At 39.0% G+C, this 19,304-nt stretch overlaps 1 protein-coding gene across 13 annotated transcripts in view; it reads left to right on the forward strand.

The window, feature by feature from the left end:
* The window catches only part of sycp3 (synaptonemal complex protein 3), a 63,030-nt gene extending 45,050 nt beyond the window's left edge, over positions 1-17,980 (forward strand). For all 13 annotated transcript variants that reach the window (XM_069941289.1, XM_069941277.1, XM_069941281.1 and 10 more), the window contains 2 exons: positions 13,931-14,035; positions 17,735-17,980. In XM_069941289.1, the coding sequence (XP_069797390.1) occupies positions 13,931-14,035; positions 17,735-17,788 (159 nt within the window). In that variant the 3' untranslated portion in view covers positions 17,789-17,980. The remainder of the gene's footprint in view (positions 1-13,930; positions 14,036-17,734) is intronic.
* Positions 17,981-19,304: the final 1,324 nt, after the last annotated feature.

Raw genomic sequence — 19,304 nt, forward strand, 5'->3', positions numbered from 1 at the left:
GTGACAGCCTGAAAAAATTTTGAACCACTGGCTTAGAGGGATATGAACCAAGCACAAACAGGGAGGGCTGGTATGGATGGTCAGTTTGGACAAGTTGCAGAGCCTCTGTTTTCAGACCACATTAGAGCAGAAAGGAGGCGGAGGAAAAAAACGCAGAAAAATTATTGGGAAATACATAGAAAATATAAAAGGATCTCTAGAGTTGTAATCTTAAGATTCGTCCCTATCCCATGTTCTACTGAGGATAGAAGTAAAAAGATAAGACAGAAGATTGCATAACAAAAGAGCTGGTACAGGAGAGAGGGCTGTAGATGCTTGGATCATTTGGATTGCTTCTCGGGTAGGTGGGATCTGTACAAGAAGGACAGGTTACACCAAGCTGGAGGGGAATCAATATCCTTGGAGGGAGATTTGCTCACAGTACTTGAAAGGTTTTAAACTAATTTGACAGGGAAAACATGGTGAAAGGGCAGCAGGTGGAGAGAAAATATTTGAGGATAAATTAAACAAATTCCAGGGGCAGAGCAGATAGAGTCAGGTTAGTGAATGTGGGGCGCTGGCATCCTCAACTGCATTTACTTTAATGCAAGGACCTTCAAAGATAAGTCAAGTGAATTGGAATTATGGTATTATTGCAGTCACAGAAATGTGATTAAGGGAAGGAAGGGTAGGCAGTTAATGTGTCTGGATATAGACATTTCACACCTGACAGAGGGGAATGCAGAAGAAGACAAGAGTTGCACTACTGATCGGGGAAGTTGTCCTACTCAGAGGAGATCCTGGAGGGATTGTCCAATGAGACCTCATGGGTAAAATTTATGGATAGGATAATGGCAATGTATTTTCTGGAGTGATACTAAACCAGAAATTAGGGGATCAGATTTAGATTTTAGATTTAGACATACAGTACAGTAACAGGCCTTTTCGGCCCACGAGCCTGTACTGCCTAATTCCACCCTATTGACCAATAACCAACCCCCCCCCACCACAATATTTTGAATGGTGGGGGGAAACTGAGCACCCAGGGGAAATTGATGCAGACATGGGAAGGATGTACAAACTCCTCACAGACAGCACGGGATTTGAACCCAGGTCGCTGGCGCTATGACAGGGTTGCACTAGCTGCTAAGCTAACCGTGCCCAATTGAAGAAAGGTATAAGAGCAATGAGATTAAAGGAGGATGTTAACTTTCCCAGTATTGCATAGTATTCCAAGGGGCTTGGATGGCATGAAATTCATTAAGTTTATTCAGGAAAGTTTTTGAGACAATGTAGCATTAGGAGAGTATTCAGCCCTGAGGAAATGAAACTGGGAACATTTTGGAAATAATAACTACAATTCTGTAAGTTTCAAGCCAGTTATGGGAAAAAAGATAAGGTTCTGGTCTTGAATCGAGGAGGGTAATTTCAGTAGCAAAAGAATGGATCTGGTGAAAGTACATTGGGTGCAGATACTTGCATGGAAAATGATAGCTGACAAATGGGAGTCTTATAAAGGGAAGTTAGGAAGAGTTTGGGGTAGTACAATCCAATAAGGGTGAATGTTAAAGATGGCAAGATTAGGGAAACTTGTATGATTCAAGAAAAAGGGATTATACTGTATCTAGCAGGTATAGGCAACTGGGATCGAGGGAGTTAATTGAAGAATATAGGGAACGTTGGAAAGAACTTTATATGCTCTCTTTCCCCTTTCTAAAGATAATATATGATTGTGTCTCTTTTAATAGAATGACTTTCCTTAGTCAGCAGTGAATGGCAAACAGCAAGATATTCCAGATGTCCCGAGTTCCTACCTAGAATAATCAAGATGGTTAAAAATACATTGCCACAACCATCTTGATTACTGCCTGATACTGTAGATAGTCCCTCTTTCAGAGTTTGTAGTTGTGGTTAAACAACTAAAGTTGGACAACTTTACTAAATCATTGGTACCTTGCAGACTGTTCCTCATTGAGGTATGAAAATTGTATTGAGGGGTCTGCTACTTCTTTCTCCAGCATCTAGCACTGCTTTGCATACCTTTGCTAATTTTCTTAATTATTATACTGTGTGTAGTGAACTGGGAATTCACTCTTCGTGCAATCTTCTTAGGACTGGCTCCTCCCCCCGCATATCCCGATATAAACCCTGGACCCCTGCCAAAACCCCAGTTCAGTCCACAAACCATATGTGCCATTCTTATTGAATAAAAGCATGTGGTACTCTCTCTGGTCTTGAGTGCTCTCAGTCGCGCTACACCATGAGCGCTGCTGTACAAATGATTCTGACACAAAGTCCGCAACAGATTTTAATTAGCTTAAACTTTGTACACCAGTGTTAGTATCTTTGCTGGCTCCACGTCTGACTGTCCCTCGAAGGGGCCGACTCAAGTCTTTATACGGACTGGTTAGTGTGGCCAGTGTCGTGGTTGTATCACCACATATACATTCTGAGAAATGCCTATCACTGCACTCATTCCTGGAAGCTGCTACTTTGTGCAGAGTTCTAGAAGCAAGTTTAATGTCCTTTGCCAAATGATGGGTCACTCACTGTGGGCTATCACAACTTGAAGAGCAACTACTGTCAGTATTGTAGCAACAACCTGAAAAAGAACAATCAGTAAATTGATCCCACAAGCTGCCTCTGTGGTCAGTTCCCACTTGTGGTTTCTGACTATGGCAGAAATGCAACAAATACAGCTGACACTTATGCAAACATCGTGGCTGCTATTTAGACATGCAATATTAACCTGTATGATCCAGCTTTCCAGAGTTACAGAGGGTGTTAACTGGGACATTGCACATCAAGGGGAGAGCTAGAATCAATTCAGCTTAAAAAAAATTTGAGATATCGATCTTTTATATCTACCTGAGAGGACAGATAGGCTTAATATCTCAGTCGAGAGTGGTCCTGCTAGCTGTTTAATATTCCCTCACTGCTGTATTGGTGTGCAGCCTGAGAGTTATTTGATCAAGTATGGAGTGGAACGTGAACCCACGATCTTCTGACTCAGAGGCAAGAATATTAACAACTGACCCATGGCTGATGCTCTGCTTGTTCAGTCATGCGAGATAAAATTACACTACTTCAGGAACTGGTATGATTGTGAAGGTAATAAAGCAGACTGCCCCCTTCTCCACAGCAATATTAGTTCTACCACTCTACTTTGCCTGTTCCTAATAGGTCCATGCTGCTTGTTTTTCTCTCTCTGTGAATACAACTATCACCTAGCAGCCTCTAACCCCATCCTGCATCATCCATCCTACTATATACTGGAAATGTTTCTTCTTCCCTCTCAGTCCCAATACAGGGTCTCCACCTGCAGTGGCAACTGGTACATTTTGTCTCCACAGATTCTGCTTAAACCTGCTGAATTCTCCCAGCATCCTGCATTTTTTTTTTCCAGATTTCAGCATCTGCAGTCTGTCTCTTTTGCCTTCAGGTCTCTCTGTCTGCTTGATGAGGCCACAAAGCCTCATCTTCGAGAAATCTCTACTATATCTTACAACGATCTTAGCACTTGTGCCTCTTGTATCTTGCTCCTGATTTAGTTGGAAAATGGTGGTGTAAATATTTGAGAGGTTGAAGTAAAAAGACAACGCTGGAGAAACTTAGCAGGTGAAAGGGCTCTTTATCATCCCTCGATGAAGGGCTGAAGCCCGAAACATTGCCTATGTATCTTTGTTATATAAAGTACACTGTCTGTCCTGCCTGATTTTCTCCAGCATTGTATTTTTATTACAACTAGCTGAGACTGTTCCATGATGTTCACAGTGCAATTTATGTTAGTACAGCTGGAAATGCACAACAGGTAGCATCATGTGATGTGCAGTTGATGCCAGAAAAAGGGCAGAACTACAACTGTGGATCACAACCAGGTGCCTGCTTCAACTTTGCATTTTCCAGCATTTCACCCAGAAATGATCTGTAGAACAATCCATATTATCTAATTTTAAAAATGGTCAATTTGCATTCCACATTGTGGGCTGTTCTCTATATTGTTTGTTTCTGCATTCTCTCTTTTGCACATCGGAAGGTCTGCAGATTCCATCATCTATTCTGTGCTTTGTCATCTTTTTTTCACAATTTTATTTATTCGTTCGACAAGGTTATTACATACAGTAAAAAAAAAGTACATATTGTGAACAATAAAAAAACTTTCTTTTATATATAAAAAGAAAGGAAAAAAAAAAGAACAACCCCCCCCCATCCCCCTCTCAGCCAGCTCTCTTTAGGAGAGCCAAAGAGAAAAAAAAACTAAAATATAAACTGAAATATATTTACTAAAATCTAATCAAAGTAAATTTAAATGTAAATATTCTGAATATAATGACCATTTATTAAGAAAAAAGAGAATAATTATCATGTAAAACATACATGATTTTTTCCATTATCAAACAAGTTTTGATCTCATGATGCCATCTATTAATATCAATCACATTAGCATTTTTCCATGTACTTGCTATACATTTCTTTTTGCTGCAGATAAAGCTAAATATACAAAAGCGATCTGAAATTTATCTAATCCCAAATCTTTCAAAGGCTTCAACTTACCCAACAAAAATATTGTCGGGTCTAGAAGTATTTTAATCTTATACAAATGTTCCAAAAACAATTGAATTGCACATCATCCCCACCTTGCAAGGTCTGCAGAACTTCATTAAATGCTTTAGTATAGGCACATTATATTGTTGTAATAAATTTAAATTCCACCGAAACAAAAATTGATGTATTTCAAATTCAAAAATATTTGCCATCTCAATTTTAGCCCAACTAGGGGGCCGTTCCAAATCCATTAGAGAACTAATAAATTTAAGTTGAGCTACCTCATAATAATTTTGAAAATGTGATAAACGTAATCCCCCTAATGCATATTTCCAAGTTAACTTATTCAAAGCTACTCTCGGAAATTTACCCTTCCATAAAAATTCTTATTAAGTAAACACGGAATTGACTGAAACAAATATTGTATACGTGGAAAGGTATTCATTTTAATTGTATTTATTCTTCCAATTTAAGTTATAGGAAGATCCTTCCACTTAATCAAATCAGCTTTGATCTTTTTCATCAATGGTACATAATTTAATTAATATAAAGATTGATAATCAACATCCACATTTATACCCAAATATTCAATTCAATCAGTCCACTTCAATTTAACAATATTCTTATAAACTGAATAATCTCCTTCACCTATCGGTAAAATTTCACTTTTTTTCCCCAGTTAACTTTATATCCAGACATATTGTGTGAAACACTCCTTCAAGTGTAAAAGTGACTGAGCTGGGTTTGTTAAATACTCCAGTACGTCGTCAGCAAATAGATTAATTTTATACTCCTCATCTAAAACTCTCATACCTTGTATCTGTGTATTTTGTCGTATCAGCTGTGCTAAAGGTTCAATTACTAACGCAAGCAAAGCTGGAGACAAAGGACAACCTTGTCAAGTTGAACAAGTTAATTTAAAAGGTTCAGATATCTGACCATTTGTCAATACCCTGACTATTGGTTTATTATATAAAGCTTTAATCCAACCAATAAAAGAAGGACCAAACTTAAATTTCTCTAAAACTTTAAAAAGTTCCACTCAACTCTATCCAAAGCCTTTTCTGCATCGAGAGATATCACCATCGAATGGTCAGGGCACTGTCAATATTTATTTATCAAACTAATCACTCGAAGAATATATCTGAAGCATATCTATTCTTTATGAAACCTGTTTGATCAACATTTATCAACTTAGGTAAAAATTTAGCCAATCGATTCGCTAATACTTTAGCTATTATTTTATAGTCTACCTTTAACAAAGAAATTGGTCTATATGAAGACATCTTCAACGGATCTCTATCCTTCTTAGGAATTACAGTAATTAAGGCACTAGAGCATGATTCAGGTAAATCATAATGTTCATTAATCTGTGGTACCACATGTCCAAACACTAGATCATAAAATACCTTATAAAATTATAAAATTCAACCGAAAACCCGTCATCACCAGGTGATTTTCCATTCAGCATTTCCAACATAGCCAATTTAATTTCTAAATCAGTAAAAAGAGCCTCCAGCTCCAATATATCTTCTTCTTCTAATACCGGTAATTTCAACATCGATAAAAAGAAGTCAATCGATCCAATCTCCTGTTTTTCCTCAGGAGTATATAATTTCTGGGGGGGCGTGGCAAGATGGCGTAGAGTCTAGACATGTAATCTCGACCTCTCTGGCCGGACTTTTAAGTACCTGTTTTTTAACCCTTTGTTTTCAAGTTTAAACTTCTTAAATTTTAGTTTAAAGTACTAAGGAATTATTATGGCCATTAATGGTAAAAAGATTAAACCTCAAGTGCAGAAGAAGTTACATTTTCGAAGTACTGAAGATTTGGGGCCTAAACAACTTGCTACAGCCTCAGGTTTAATTTCTTCAGTGTTTAAACTACAAAGCCTGCCTGTGGGAGGACAGCGTTGGAATTACCCGTTCTCTGGAAGAAGGTGCGTGTACCCATGAGGTGGATCCCAATTCTGGCAGCCTGCCAACTTTAATGGAGGGAGCATGCAGGAAGACGACTCCATTGCTTGAAAAGCTTCAGGAAGTATTCCAACCTGAAGAATTCAACCTTTTCCGTGATTTTTTGAAAAAACGCCGAGCTGCGGGGGTCGACCCCCTGAGGAAGTCGGGGTGCCGTTGCTGGGAGTCCAGACCCGCAGTAAGACTGTTAAACTGCCTGTTGTTGAGTTGCAGCAGGAGCTGCAGTTTCCTGGTTCTGCCATTACGTTAGAGAAAGCAGGGCTGAGCTTTTCTGAATTACACTGTAACCAGTTAAATGCTGTCATTCAACCTATAATGAATGAGTTGGCTTAAAGGATAAGTTCAGAATTGAATACAGTTAAAACACGTGTAGAAGCATCTTGTGAAGATTTTAAAAAATTTTAGTCTGTTTTTTTGGAATGTCAACAACAAGTGGCTTCTAATACAGAAAAAGTGTTGAAGGTTGAAAAATCCGTTAATAGAATTGCGAAAATGTGAGAAGGAGTTAGAGAGGAAAATAGACTATTTGGAGAATCAAAGCAGAAGGAATAATGTGAAAATTGTTGGTTTGCCAGAAGGTATGGAAGGACGAGACCCTCTTTGTTTTTTTACAGATTGGATCCCACAAGTATTAGGGCAAGAATTTTTTTCTGGAGGCTTGGAACTGGAAAGAGCTCATAGAGCTTTAAGAAGAACACCTTTACCTCGTCAACCACCGAGACCTGTAATAATTCGATGTTTGAATTATTTGGATAGAGAAGCAATACTTCGACTGGCGGTGCAAAATGCGAGAAAACAACAAACTCCGTTATTGATTCAGAATAGCAGAGTTTTTTTCTACCCTGATTTGAGTCAAGAGGTCATTCAACTTCGACGTCGATTTAATTCATTTAAAGAAGTTTTGTGGCGTACTTTTCGCTTTCTGGCAGTGTTGAAGGTGTTTCATGGAGACTATCAATCTCGGTTTTTTGAGGATGATCATAAAGCAATGATTTTTGCTGATTCATTGCCTAATGTAAGAGGACAAAGACACAGCCCACCATTGTCTCCTAAAGAAAAATCTGGTTGTTCTGGAAATGGAAGAAATGGTAGAAATGGGAAAAACGGGAATGGAAAGAGTCCAACTTCTTCTGAAATGGGATCTCCGAGTTTGGAACCTTTTGGATGAATAGCAGAATCTTCTTATTCTTATTTTATTTTTTATGTAATTATGATATTTTGAGATTTATTTTGTTCGGCTGGGAAGGAAGAGATTTCTTCTAGGTTCTATTAGTCATCAGCCACTGGTGGGTGATCCAGACCTATATTTTGTTTAGGGATTACTACCTTTTGGTAGTTTTTTTGGGGGGGAGGGGGGTTTGTTAATTATTTTTTTCTTTTTTTTAATTTTTATTTTATCTAGCTTTTACTTTGTGACTTTTTTTCTCCTATTGGAGGGCCTATATACGATGATTTGAGTTTTTATATAAAGATATTATTGGTCTTTAGTAATATTAGTAGATATGTTAAAGTTGAGGTTTGCTACTTTTAATGTTTAAACAGTTTGATTAAGCGTAACGATGAGGGACAGCAATGGTATTGATAAGAATTCTTTGTTTCTTTATTTTTAAATTTGATCTTTGGTAAAATGTGTATGTGGTAGCGATATGATTTTATCTGAAATGATTAAATTCGAGACTTTTCTTATGAAGGTACCAGAGAAGGGTTATATTTCATTCATGTATTAAATATTATAGAATGGTATGGATAAAAAGAGTTGGGATAAATCCAAATTTGTATAAGATTAAAATACTTTTAGATCTGATAGTATCTTTATTGGGCAGTTTGCAACCTCTGAAAGGTTTGGGTTTAGATAAATTTCAACTTGCTTTTGTATATTTAGCATTATTTGTAGAGAAAAAATGTATTGTTAGTATGTGGAAAGATACTAATATGATTGATGTTAATAGATGGCATAATGAGACGACATTGATCAATAGATCAATAATTGTTTAATAATGGAAAAAATTACATATGTTTTTTGTGATAACTATAGCTTTTTTATTAGTAAGTGGTTGTTATATTCAGTATAGTTACATTTTGATTTATGTTGATTAGATTTTAATATGTATGTTTAATTTTTCCTTAATTTATTTTCTTCCTTTCTTTATGACTCTCCTTAGGAGAGCTGGTTGAAGAGGGGGAGGGGGGTTCTTTTTTTTCCTTTCTTTTTTTGTTTTTTTTCTATAAAATATAACGTTCATGTTTTTGGTTTATTGTTGTATATGTTATTTACTATCTGTATTTCGAATGAATAAATAAAGTTTAAAAAAAAGAAGTATATAATTTCTTATAAAATTAATAAAACATCATTAATCTCACAAGATTTGTAAGTAACAATCGGATTTTGTCTGACTGAATTAATAACCCTTGATACCTGTTCTTTCTTTAATGCCATGCAAGTACTTTATGTGCTTTCTAACCCCATTCATAATACTGTTGTTTAGATCTATTAATCAAGCATTCAAATTGATAAGATTGCAACATATTTCAATTTCAATCTAGACAACTCTACCTTCTGGTTTTCTGTCACATCTCTCTGAAATTCCTTTTCTAATTCATCAATCGGTTTCTCTAATTCAAGGCTCTCGGTCGAATAATTCTTTTTAACCTTAGAGGTGTAACTAATTATTTGCCCTCTCAAGTAAGCTTTCATAGCATCCCACAATATAAATTTACTCTGAACGGAGTTAACATTCTCTTTCAAGAAGAAATTGATTTGTTTTTTAAAAAATTCAATAAATTCCGCTTTTTTTAACTACATCGTATTGAATCTCCAACGAGAAGCTGCACGAACTTTTTCAGAACTCTCACAAGTAAAATACAACAAGGAATGATCTGAAATTATCCGACTTTTATATTCAGCTTGCAATATTTTCCCCTGTAAATGTGCTGATACTAAAAAAAAATCAATTCTAGAAAAGGATTCATGTCTAAATGAATAAAAAGAGAAATCCTTCTCTGTTGAGTTGAGACATTGCCAAATGTCCACTAAATTAAGATCTTTCGTCAAAGCTCAAATTTGATTTGTCATTTTGGATTTTTTAACATTTTTTGGAAATTTATCTAATAAAGATTCCAAAACACAGTTAAATCTCCTCCAACCAGAACATTTTCATTAGCTTGTCCCAGAAGCAAAAATACATCCGAAATAAATGCTTCATCATCCACATTCGGTGCATAAATGTTGAGTAAAGTCCAAAATTCATTAAAAATCTTACAATTCAATTTAAGAATACGTCCTGCATTCATTTCCATTGATTGTAATTGAAAAGATAAATTTTTATGTATCAAAATTGCTACTCCCTTAGCTTTAGAGTTAAATGAAGAAAAAAAAACATGTCCAACCCAGTCGCTCTTCAATTTCATACTTTCTTTTTCATTCAAATGTGTCTCCTGTAAAAAAGCAATATCAATTTTCACCTTTTCGATATATGCCAAAACACTCTTGCGCTTGATCGGGTTGTTTAATCCCTGAACATTAAAAGTAGCAAATTTCAAATATGACATATGTAATACAATTACTAAATACCAAAAATAATCACAAAATTAATAATAACTAAGAAAGAAAAAAAAAGAAATTGTTTATATATAGGATCCCCAAATTAAAATATATAGGCCCTCCAAATAAAAATAATATTCGTTAATAAGAAAAAAGTAAAACAACAAAAAAAATGACCAAAAGGTAGTAACTCCCTAAAAAAAACTGGGTGTGGATTACATACTAGTGACTGATGACTAACAAAGAAATTAGTGCAATTCCCTCCTCCCCAGCCAGCCAATCAAAACTATAAACATATTACAAAAAAAATTCAGCCTTGAGATTCCAGTCCAGATGGTGAACTAATTTCAAGAGTAGATGAACTCTTTCCATTCCCGTTCTTTCCACTTCTGCTATTTTTCACATTTCCAAGACTGTCAGATTTTCTTTTAGGAGATAGTGGTGGACTTCTTCTTTGTCCTCTGACATCTGGTAGCAAATTAGCAAAAACCATTGCTTCATGCTCACTCTCAAAGAATTGAGACTGATAGTTTCCATAAAACATTTTCAACACAGCAGGGTAACGAAAAACAAATTTGTAACCTTTATGCCATAAAACATCTTTAACTGCATGACATCTTGACTCAAATCAGGGTAGAAGAAAACTTTACTATTCTGAACCATCCATCATTGGAGCTTGCCTTTGTCTTGCATTTTGAACTGCAAGTCTCTATCCAAACAGTTCAAACAACGAACTATCACAGCTCTTGGGGATTGACCAGGTAAGGGTGTTCTTCTTAAAGCTCTATGTGCTCTTTCCAATACCAATTCATCAGGAAAAGACTCTTCCCCCAACATGTGGGGAATCCAATTTTTAAAAAATTTGACGGGATCTTGACCTTCTATACCTTCTGGCAAATGCTCAATTTTCACATTATTTCTTCTGCTTTGATTTTCCAAATAGTCTATTTTTTTTTGTTAATTCTCTTTCCCGGGCTCCTAAATCTTTAACTAATTTTTCCACCTTTATTAGTGTTTCTGTATTGGATTGTACCTGTTGTTTACATTCAGAAAAGGAAGTTTCAAATTTTTTTAAGTTTTCCAATTTTCTTTAGCTTCTGCCTTAATCACAGTTAGGTCTGAGCTCATATCAGTATTCATTTGAACCAGCTGGTTCAATTGACCAGTAATGATATCCAAATAAGAAACAATACCTTCAAACATCGTATAAGCAGGTTGAGACGCAATTTGGAATGCAGAATCTAGTTCCGCAATATGTAACCCACTTTCTTCCAGCTCTTCTTCCATTTCCTGTACAGTGGTAGAGTAAGGTAAGTCCTCTTCAAGTTGTACTTCAAAAGGCAGCATTCTAGTCATTTTGCTGCGTGTTTGGACACCCAACGACGACCCCCCGACTTCCTCAGGGGGTCATCACTGTCCTCCCCCCACCCCCACCCCCCGCAGACCATTTTTTAATAAAATTACGGAATTCTCTGTAATTAGCAGTGTTACTCAAGCCCCCGGTTGCTATAGACTGCGTGTCTAGCATCACAGTTCTCTTCCTCCACGCTCCCATCTCTTCTAACGGGGTTATTCTTTGAAACAAGCCTCCAGGCTCGTGCCCAACTTCTCGGGAGCGCGCTCCTTCCTCCGCAAAGCGGGTCAAACCAGCGCCATCTTGAGACTGGTGAATGGCCGTTACTTTAACTTTTGTCCCCACCAGTGATCGTTGAGGCTTGGGGATCGCTGAAATCGGGTCCGAGGCTTTTTCAAGTCGTTCTGCACTTCAAAACTGTATTTTCTTTTGTAACTGAGATTTAGTTTTTTTTACATCAGCAGCCATAATGGCTCACCAAAATATCAAACTAAAAATCAAAATTAAAAATAACGGGTTAAAAAAAGGGTACTTAAAAGTCTGACCAGAGAGGACAGGGATGACACGTCTACTCTCTACGCATTCTTGCCACGCCCCCCCGATTTTGTCATCTCGATTAAATATTTCTCCATATGTTTTGCCTCCATGAAACATCTGTGTATTTGCTTGCTATTGATGCAGTCTCCTTTGCAAAACTCGGGCTCTCTTTTGTCTATACATGCAGCAATTTGTCTGCGTTCTCTGCTCCATGCATCATCTGCTCTCTGCATTGTTCTCTTTTGTGAATCACCTACACAATGCATTGTCAAAAGCAGATATAGCAGAGGAAGAGATAAACTTTGCATCATCTGTCCATACATCAAACCCTTCAGAGATTATCTGTTCTGCATAAGATTATTTGCTCTGTCCATCTTTAGTTTTGTGTGCTGCCTGATCTGAGACAACAGCTGGATCATCTATGTCAGGGGAGTCAAACTCAAATTCACGAGGGCCAAAATTAAAAACTTGGACTAAGTCGAGGGCCAAACTAAATATTTATTGAAAATTTTCAACAACATCTGCATGTTTTCTCTTCTTTCAACATATGTAATGTTAAACTTTAGGATATAACTTTAGGAGGATAATGTTACAGGTCAGGAGTAGGTAGCTCAAGTTCAACCTTTGCTTGACCTGAGGAAAACATATTTGGTCCCTGTGGAGATGTAGTCAGCATTCACAGGCTGTGTCCATTTTGGCCTGCATCAGGACTCAGCATTTCCTGCTCACTCCTCAGGCTCTAGGCCTCTATTCACCCTCGACCCACCATCCCTCTACCTGACCAGTCCTTTACCCAACCTCTACTCACCCCTCACTCCACTCGCTCTGCCTCTACCCACCCCATCCTATACACGCCCCTCTACTGCCTCTCCCCTCAACCTATTCCTCCCTCTATCCGTCTCTCACCCTCTAATCACCCCTCCCCTACTCACCCTGCCCCTCCCCTTTTACCTCTTCCCTATCCACCCCTCCTTCTACTCATCCCTCCCTCTAACTGCCCCTCGCACCACCATAACTTCCCCTGCCCATTACTCCTCACCTACACCCTCTGCCCACCCCTGCTTACCCACCCACTCAGGCCCAGCGCGCTGCCGATCAGCCTTTGCAGACAGCCACCATCTCTCTCTTCACGTGCAGAGCCGAACCAGCCGTCCCTGGGGTCCGCGCGGGTGCAAGCGCTGAAGGCCGTGGCGACCGGGAGAAGTGCGCTCGTGCTGTGGAAGGGCCGTCCGGTGCCAGTCGCACGGGGCTCGAGCTGCCCGGGGGCCATGCGCAGCCTGCCATGCCCGTCGCGCCGACAGAAAATCACAGGCGCTTGCCCATCCGCCGCACCGCTCGACAGGTGGGAGAAGTGACTGGTTGTGCGGGGAGCCTTCCAACTGGCTTGCCGGCTGATGACATCGACAGACTTCTCGTGTTACAATTTCTCGTGTTACAATGGGGAAGGATGTGCAATGAAGGGGGAGGATGGTGGGGGTGACATTACCAAAAAACAGCATCGGCCCTCGCTGCAGGGCGGGCCACCTCTAATACATTTTTGAAATGATCTTGCGGGCCAAATATAATTATATCGCGGGCCAAATGTGGCCCACGGGCCAGAGTTTGACATGTGTGATCTATGTCCTTCAACATCTGTCACCTGTATTGTCTGCTCCATGCCTGGTCCTGTGCATGAACTGTGCTATATGATGTCTGGCTTGTGTAAGTTCTGTTTCATGTAATTATACAAGAAAGTTTGCAGATGCTGGGGTTGAGAGGTGGACAAAAACCTGCTAGAGGAACTGAACAGGTCATGCACACCTCCAACCTGGGAAATAAAGGGTAACTAATATTTCGGTACTGAGCTTGTTTCTTGAAACTCATTTGTTTCATGCCTGGTTTGCCTTGGGCATCTTTTGATTGTTATTTTATTTCTCATGTATCATCTGCTCAGTGTGACTTTCGTGTTGAATTATGTTGATATGGAGATGAAATAACAATACTCAATATTGCTTCCAGAATTTAGAGGATCTGGAGAAGAGTCACACAGAGCAACAGACAGCTGTGCAGAGTGAGCTTCGCAAGGAGATGGCCCTTTTTCAGAAAAGGATTCTAATGGATACAGTAAGTAGTGCAACATTCTTTGATGTCAATAGTGAGAAGGCATCCTATGGACTGTCATGTGGTCCTGCAATTGTCACATGGAGGTCAAATCTAGAATGAAACAGTGTAGGAAGCAGTCCTCAGGTTCATGGAGTGTGTTTTGTGCTGGGTTAAATTATTCAATTACTGTAGACTTGCTTCACAGCCCTTTAGCATGAAATTTTTTTCCCCCTCTTGTCACTTACCTAATTCTTGAAAGCTAGCATGGTGTACGCTTCTATTATTCTCTATTCAACATCCCCTATTTGATAACCGAATGCAGCAGTTCCTAACACACACCAGTGTAAGTAACGCTGCAGCAGGGAGTATGAGGACATATGAAGCAATAAACCTCTTGTGAAATACCAGTGAACAATTCTTGAGCAAGCAATAGACAGCTTGAGGGACTCAACAGATCAAGCAGCATCCATGAATATCAACTTTTCAGCACAGGACTCTTTATTGAAGTGAACAGTTCTTGTTGGCTTTTGATATTGAGAAGCTGCAAGATTGACCTCCAATTTATAGCAACCTCCCCCATTATTTTTGTTACCCCTTCCATGCTTTGCCTAATTCCTCTGACCCCATTTCCATCTCTTTCTTTTTCCATCCCCGCCCTCTTTACCTACCTATCATCCACATCTTCCTTTCTTTAGCTCTCTACCCCCTTTGCTTCATTTTATGATCTACTGTTCTCCTACTGCACCTTCCCTTCCCCTCTGACAGTGCCCTCCATAATATTTGGGACAAAGACACCTTTTTTTCCTTTATTTGCCCTGTGCTCCACTGTTTTAAATTTGGAATCAAACAATTCATGTGATTAAAGTGTACTTTCAGATTTTATTCACAGTTACTTGTCTACATTTTTGTTTGACCATGTAGTAATGATAGCTCTTTTTTATACATAATTCCCTCATTTCAGGGCACCATTAGATTTAGAACATAGTAATGGTATGTATCAGTCATGTTTATTACTTTCTTGCATGCAATGCTGGTGATTCACAGATCCTAACTATCATCTCTGGTAATGCTCTGCCAGGCCTCTACTGCAGCCATCTTCAGTTCCTTGTTTTGGGGCTTGTCCCCTCGAGTTTTCTCTTCAGCATATGGAAGGCATGATCAATTGGATTTACATCGGTGACTGACAGCCATTCAAGTGTTTAGCACTATGTTTGGCATCATTGTCTTGCTGTCCAATGAGTTTGAAGGCATTTACTCGAACTTGAGCAGATGTTTCTGTACACCTCAGAATTAATTTTGCTACTGCCATCAGCAGTTACATCAAGGAAGATAAATGCACTAGAACTTGTGGCACCCATAGGTGCCCAGGCCATAACATCTCCACCACCATGTTTCACAGATGAAGTGGTACGCTTTGGATCTTGGGCAGTTCCTTTACACCTCCACACTTTACTCTTGCCATCACTCTGATATAGGTTAATCTTAGTCTCAAGACCTTTTTCCAGAATTCTACAGGCTCTTAAATACTTCTTGGCAAACTGTAATCTGGCCATCCTGTTTCTGTGGCTAACTAGTGATTTATATCTTGCAGTGCAGCCTCTGTATTTCTGTTTATTGTCTTTTGTGAACAGTAGTCATTGATACATTCACACCTGTCTCCTGAAGAGTGTTTCTGATCTGCCAGACAGGCATTTGGGGATTTTTCTTCATTATGAGAATTCTTCTTGTCATCAGTAGTGGAGATCTTCCTTGGCCGACCAGCCCCTTTGCGGTTACTGAGCTCACCAGTGCACTCTACCTTTTTAAAATTCTAAACAGTTGATTTTAGTAATCTTAAGGTTTGAGCGATATCTCTTACTGTTTTATTCTTGTTTATTCAGCCTCATAACGGCTTCTTTGACTTACATTGGCAACACTCTGGTCCTTGAGTTGAAAAATGCCATCTACAGACTCCAAAGGTGATGAAAAGCTGAGCGGCAACCCTAGCTCTCTTACACCTGAAGCAATTAAATATACCTGAGTACTGTTAGGTCTGCTTTGTTCATGAATGAGTGAGACAAACACCAGGCTGAGTCGAAATCAGGGTTCTTTGTTCTTTATTACCGGATTGTAACACTTGCGACCAACCAGGTTAGTCGGAGAATGCATTCTGCCGTTATCAGCAAAATGGTGATTTTTTATACCCTTGGATACATGCTTAGAACATCATCATATCATTACTTGTCCAATGACTAAAACTGTTGCTATCCTTTCCCTGCTAGCTTCCTGCCTCTCAATCCATCAATGTCTCTCTTATCTTGTAAGTACAAGGATGCATTCTGTTACTCCTTAGTACTGGGTGACTCCTTCTCCGGTCCCATCTCATGATGTTTTACCTAACAGGAGTACAAGGACACCTCCCCTTCTTGTTACTGCCCTGTACAGGGTAACTCCCTACACATTCCCATCTCATGATGTTTTACCTTACAGTACTCTCAAACACCTGTGAAGCCAAATACCCCAAACATTATGGTGCCCTGAAATGGGGGAACTATGTATAAAAAGTGCTATAATTTTGACATAGCCAAACCAAAATGTAACAGATAACCTTGAATAAAATCTGGAATGTACAATTTAATCACATGATTGTTTGATAACAGATTTAAAACTGTGGAGCACAGGGCAAATAAAGGAAAAAAGTGTGTTTTTGACTCAAACATTATGAAGGGCACTGTAGCCTCTTACATTTTTCTCCATGTAAGTAGACTGATTACCCTTGCTCCATGTAACTTATTCTGGCCTGGCCTTTGGTACAACACAGGAGCTGCATTCCCAGGTGGACAGTGTTGTGGCTTTTGAATGTTTGTGTATATCTTTGACATCCATAAACATTTAGTGTTCCAAAAATCTGAATAAACATTCTTTAACTTTTTAAAAAGAGGCTGAAAATAAATGAAGGAAAAGTAAATTTGGATAGTTGAAATTAACATAAATACAACTCCCAACTTTCTCTGCAAATTGGGACTACTGCAATTGAGCTAAGTTTCATTCATCACAAGCTGAAGAATGGATTTCCCATCTGGAAAACAAGGTCAACATCATACAAAAACCATTGCACATTTCTTTCCAACAGAGGTCACCTTGGCTGTTGAGACTATGCCGGCGTATAAAGTAATTGCCTCCACTAATTTTCACTCCTCGTTCCATCAATTCCCCAGAATTCTCCCACTCACCTACTGTAGAGCTCGTCAAAAGAACCAAAGACTTGTTGATCCAAACCAAGGCTTTTATTAGCAAAAGACCGGAGCTCTTCACAGGTGGCCGACCTGGCTAGGGACACAACCCTTTAAGGCCCAAACAATAGGTGTGACTTAGCTCTCAGCCAATCGCTGTAAGCACAGTCTAGATACAGTAACTATATACACTATGTACATTGGTGATAGATCTGTACTATCACACCTACACAACTAGGGGCAATTTATAGGAGTCAACTAACCTCCCAACCTGCATGTCTTCAGGATGTCAGGAGGAAGGACATGCAAACTCAACACGGACAGCATTAGCACTCAGAGGTGTCACTTTGCCATTCATTTAAAATGTCCTTCCACATCCAGTTAATAGAAATCGTTGATAAATAGAGTGTGCATATGATCAATTCTTTAAGATGCAATATGGTTTAGTATCTTTCAGATGCAATTTGAAATTGATTGTAACACACCCTCTCTTTGATTAAACATGCAGCAACAGCAGGAGATGGCCACAGTGAGGAAGTCACTACAATCCATGCTGATGTGATATAATTCAGTGACCACAAACCCTCCACAACATCTATTGATCCTCTTTTGATGTTTCAGTAGCAAACTCCGTTCATTGTTATAATCTCAAAGTTCTGCTTGGTTTTAAAGCAACTTATCATAGCAGTAAAAGTTTATCTCTTCGATGTTAAGTCATGAAGTTGTGAAGTAGAATAAAAATTATTTTACTCTGCCACTTGGTTAGCAGTCCTATCCTCACCCTCTTCCACCCCATGTATTATTTATTTTTACAGTAAAAGTGTAAAATACTTTGATCTTTGTGCCAGATTCAAACATTAAGGGACCTGTTTAAAATTTACACAATGATGAGTGTTTCCCCCCCCCCCACAAGATACTTTATTCACTATAAATTATTTACAAAAGGAAAAGCAGTGAAAGTTTCCTGCATCCTTAATATCATATCCATACATTTCTATTACTGTATATTGTTACATTAATTTTCTACTTAACAGTATTGTCAACCATGCTGAGCAGTCTTGACAAGGTGAAGATAGAAAGGATGTCTCTTTATGCAGGAAAAGCTCAAACTCGGGCACACTCATTAAAAGTAATCACCAATTTGAATCAGACTTAACAAAAATGTTTCTCAAAGGGTGTCTTTGATATTAAGGCAGAGGTAGGTAGATACTTGGAAGGCAAGGGGATAAAAGATTACCACACTGAAGACAGGAATGCGGAGTTGAAATCAGCTGTAGTCAACCAGAAACAGGGGCCTACATTGCCTCCTCATGCTTCTAATTTGCACATTTGCTTTAATGGACCACAAATAGCTTGAAGTCCATTTAACAAGTGATCTATCATGGGCACACATCTCCTCACTTGTCAGGAAGGCTAAACAGCTACTTTACTTCCTGCGAAGACTGAAGTGGGCAAGGCTACCGGTCAACATCACGTTCATCCTACAAGAGGTCTGAGTGTCCTGCCTGGCTGCATCACAGTGTGCTACAGTTGCGGTAGAGAATTGGATTGGAATTCTAGCCACAGGACCATAAGAGTGATAGAGAGGATTACTGGGGTCTCCCTCCCCACTCAATGTGATCATTGTCTGAAGAGGGTGTGCAAAATTGTTAAGGACCTCAGGCACCCCCACCCCCTGCATATAGTGACTTTCAAATACTCCTGTTAGGAAAGATACAGGAGTATCAGAGCCAAGCTGAGAAACAGCTTCTTCCCATCAGCAGTGAGTGCTGAATAACCGAAGGATCTGCTCACACTAACCATCCAGGACTCTAATATTGAGTAAACAGTATTTATTTACTTTAGAATCCGGTATTTATATTTCTCCTGCTAATGTATTGATTGTTGTAAATGTGTATATCTGGTTGTGTGCCTGCACATTTTGCACAGAGGACCAGAGAACACTGTTGCATCAGGTTGTACTTGTGCAATTGGATGATAATAAACTTCAACATGAGACTCTTGACCACCAGAGTGGAAGTGCAGAGGATTGGCCACACCTGTGCCATATACATCACCACCGGAGCACCTCATTACCA

Source organism: Narcine bancroftii, chromosome 5 (assembly GCF_036971445.1).
Source record: "Narcine bancroftii isolate sNarBan1 chromosome 5, sNarBan1.hap1, whole genome shotgun sequence".
NCBI lineage: Eukaryota > Metazoa > Chordata > Chondrichthyes > Torpediniformes > Narcinidae > Narcine > Narcine bancroftii.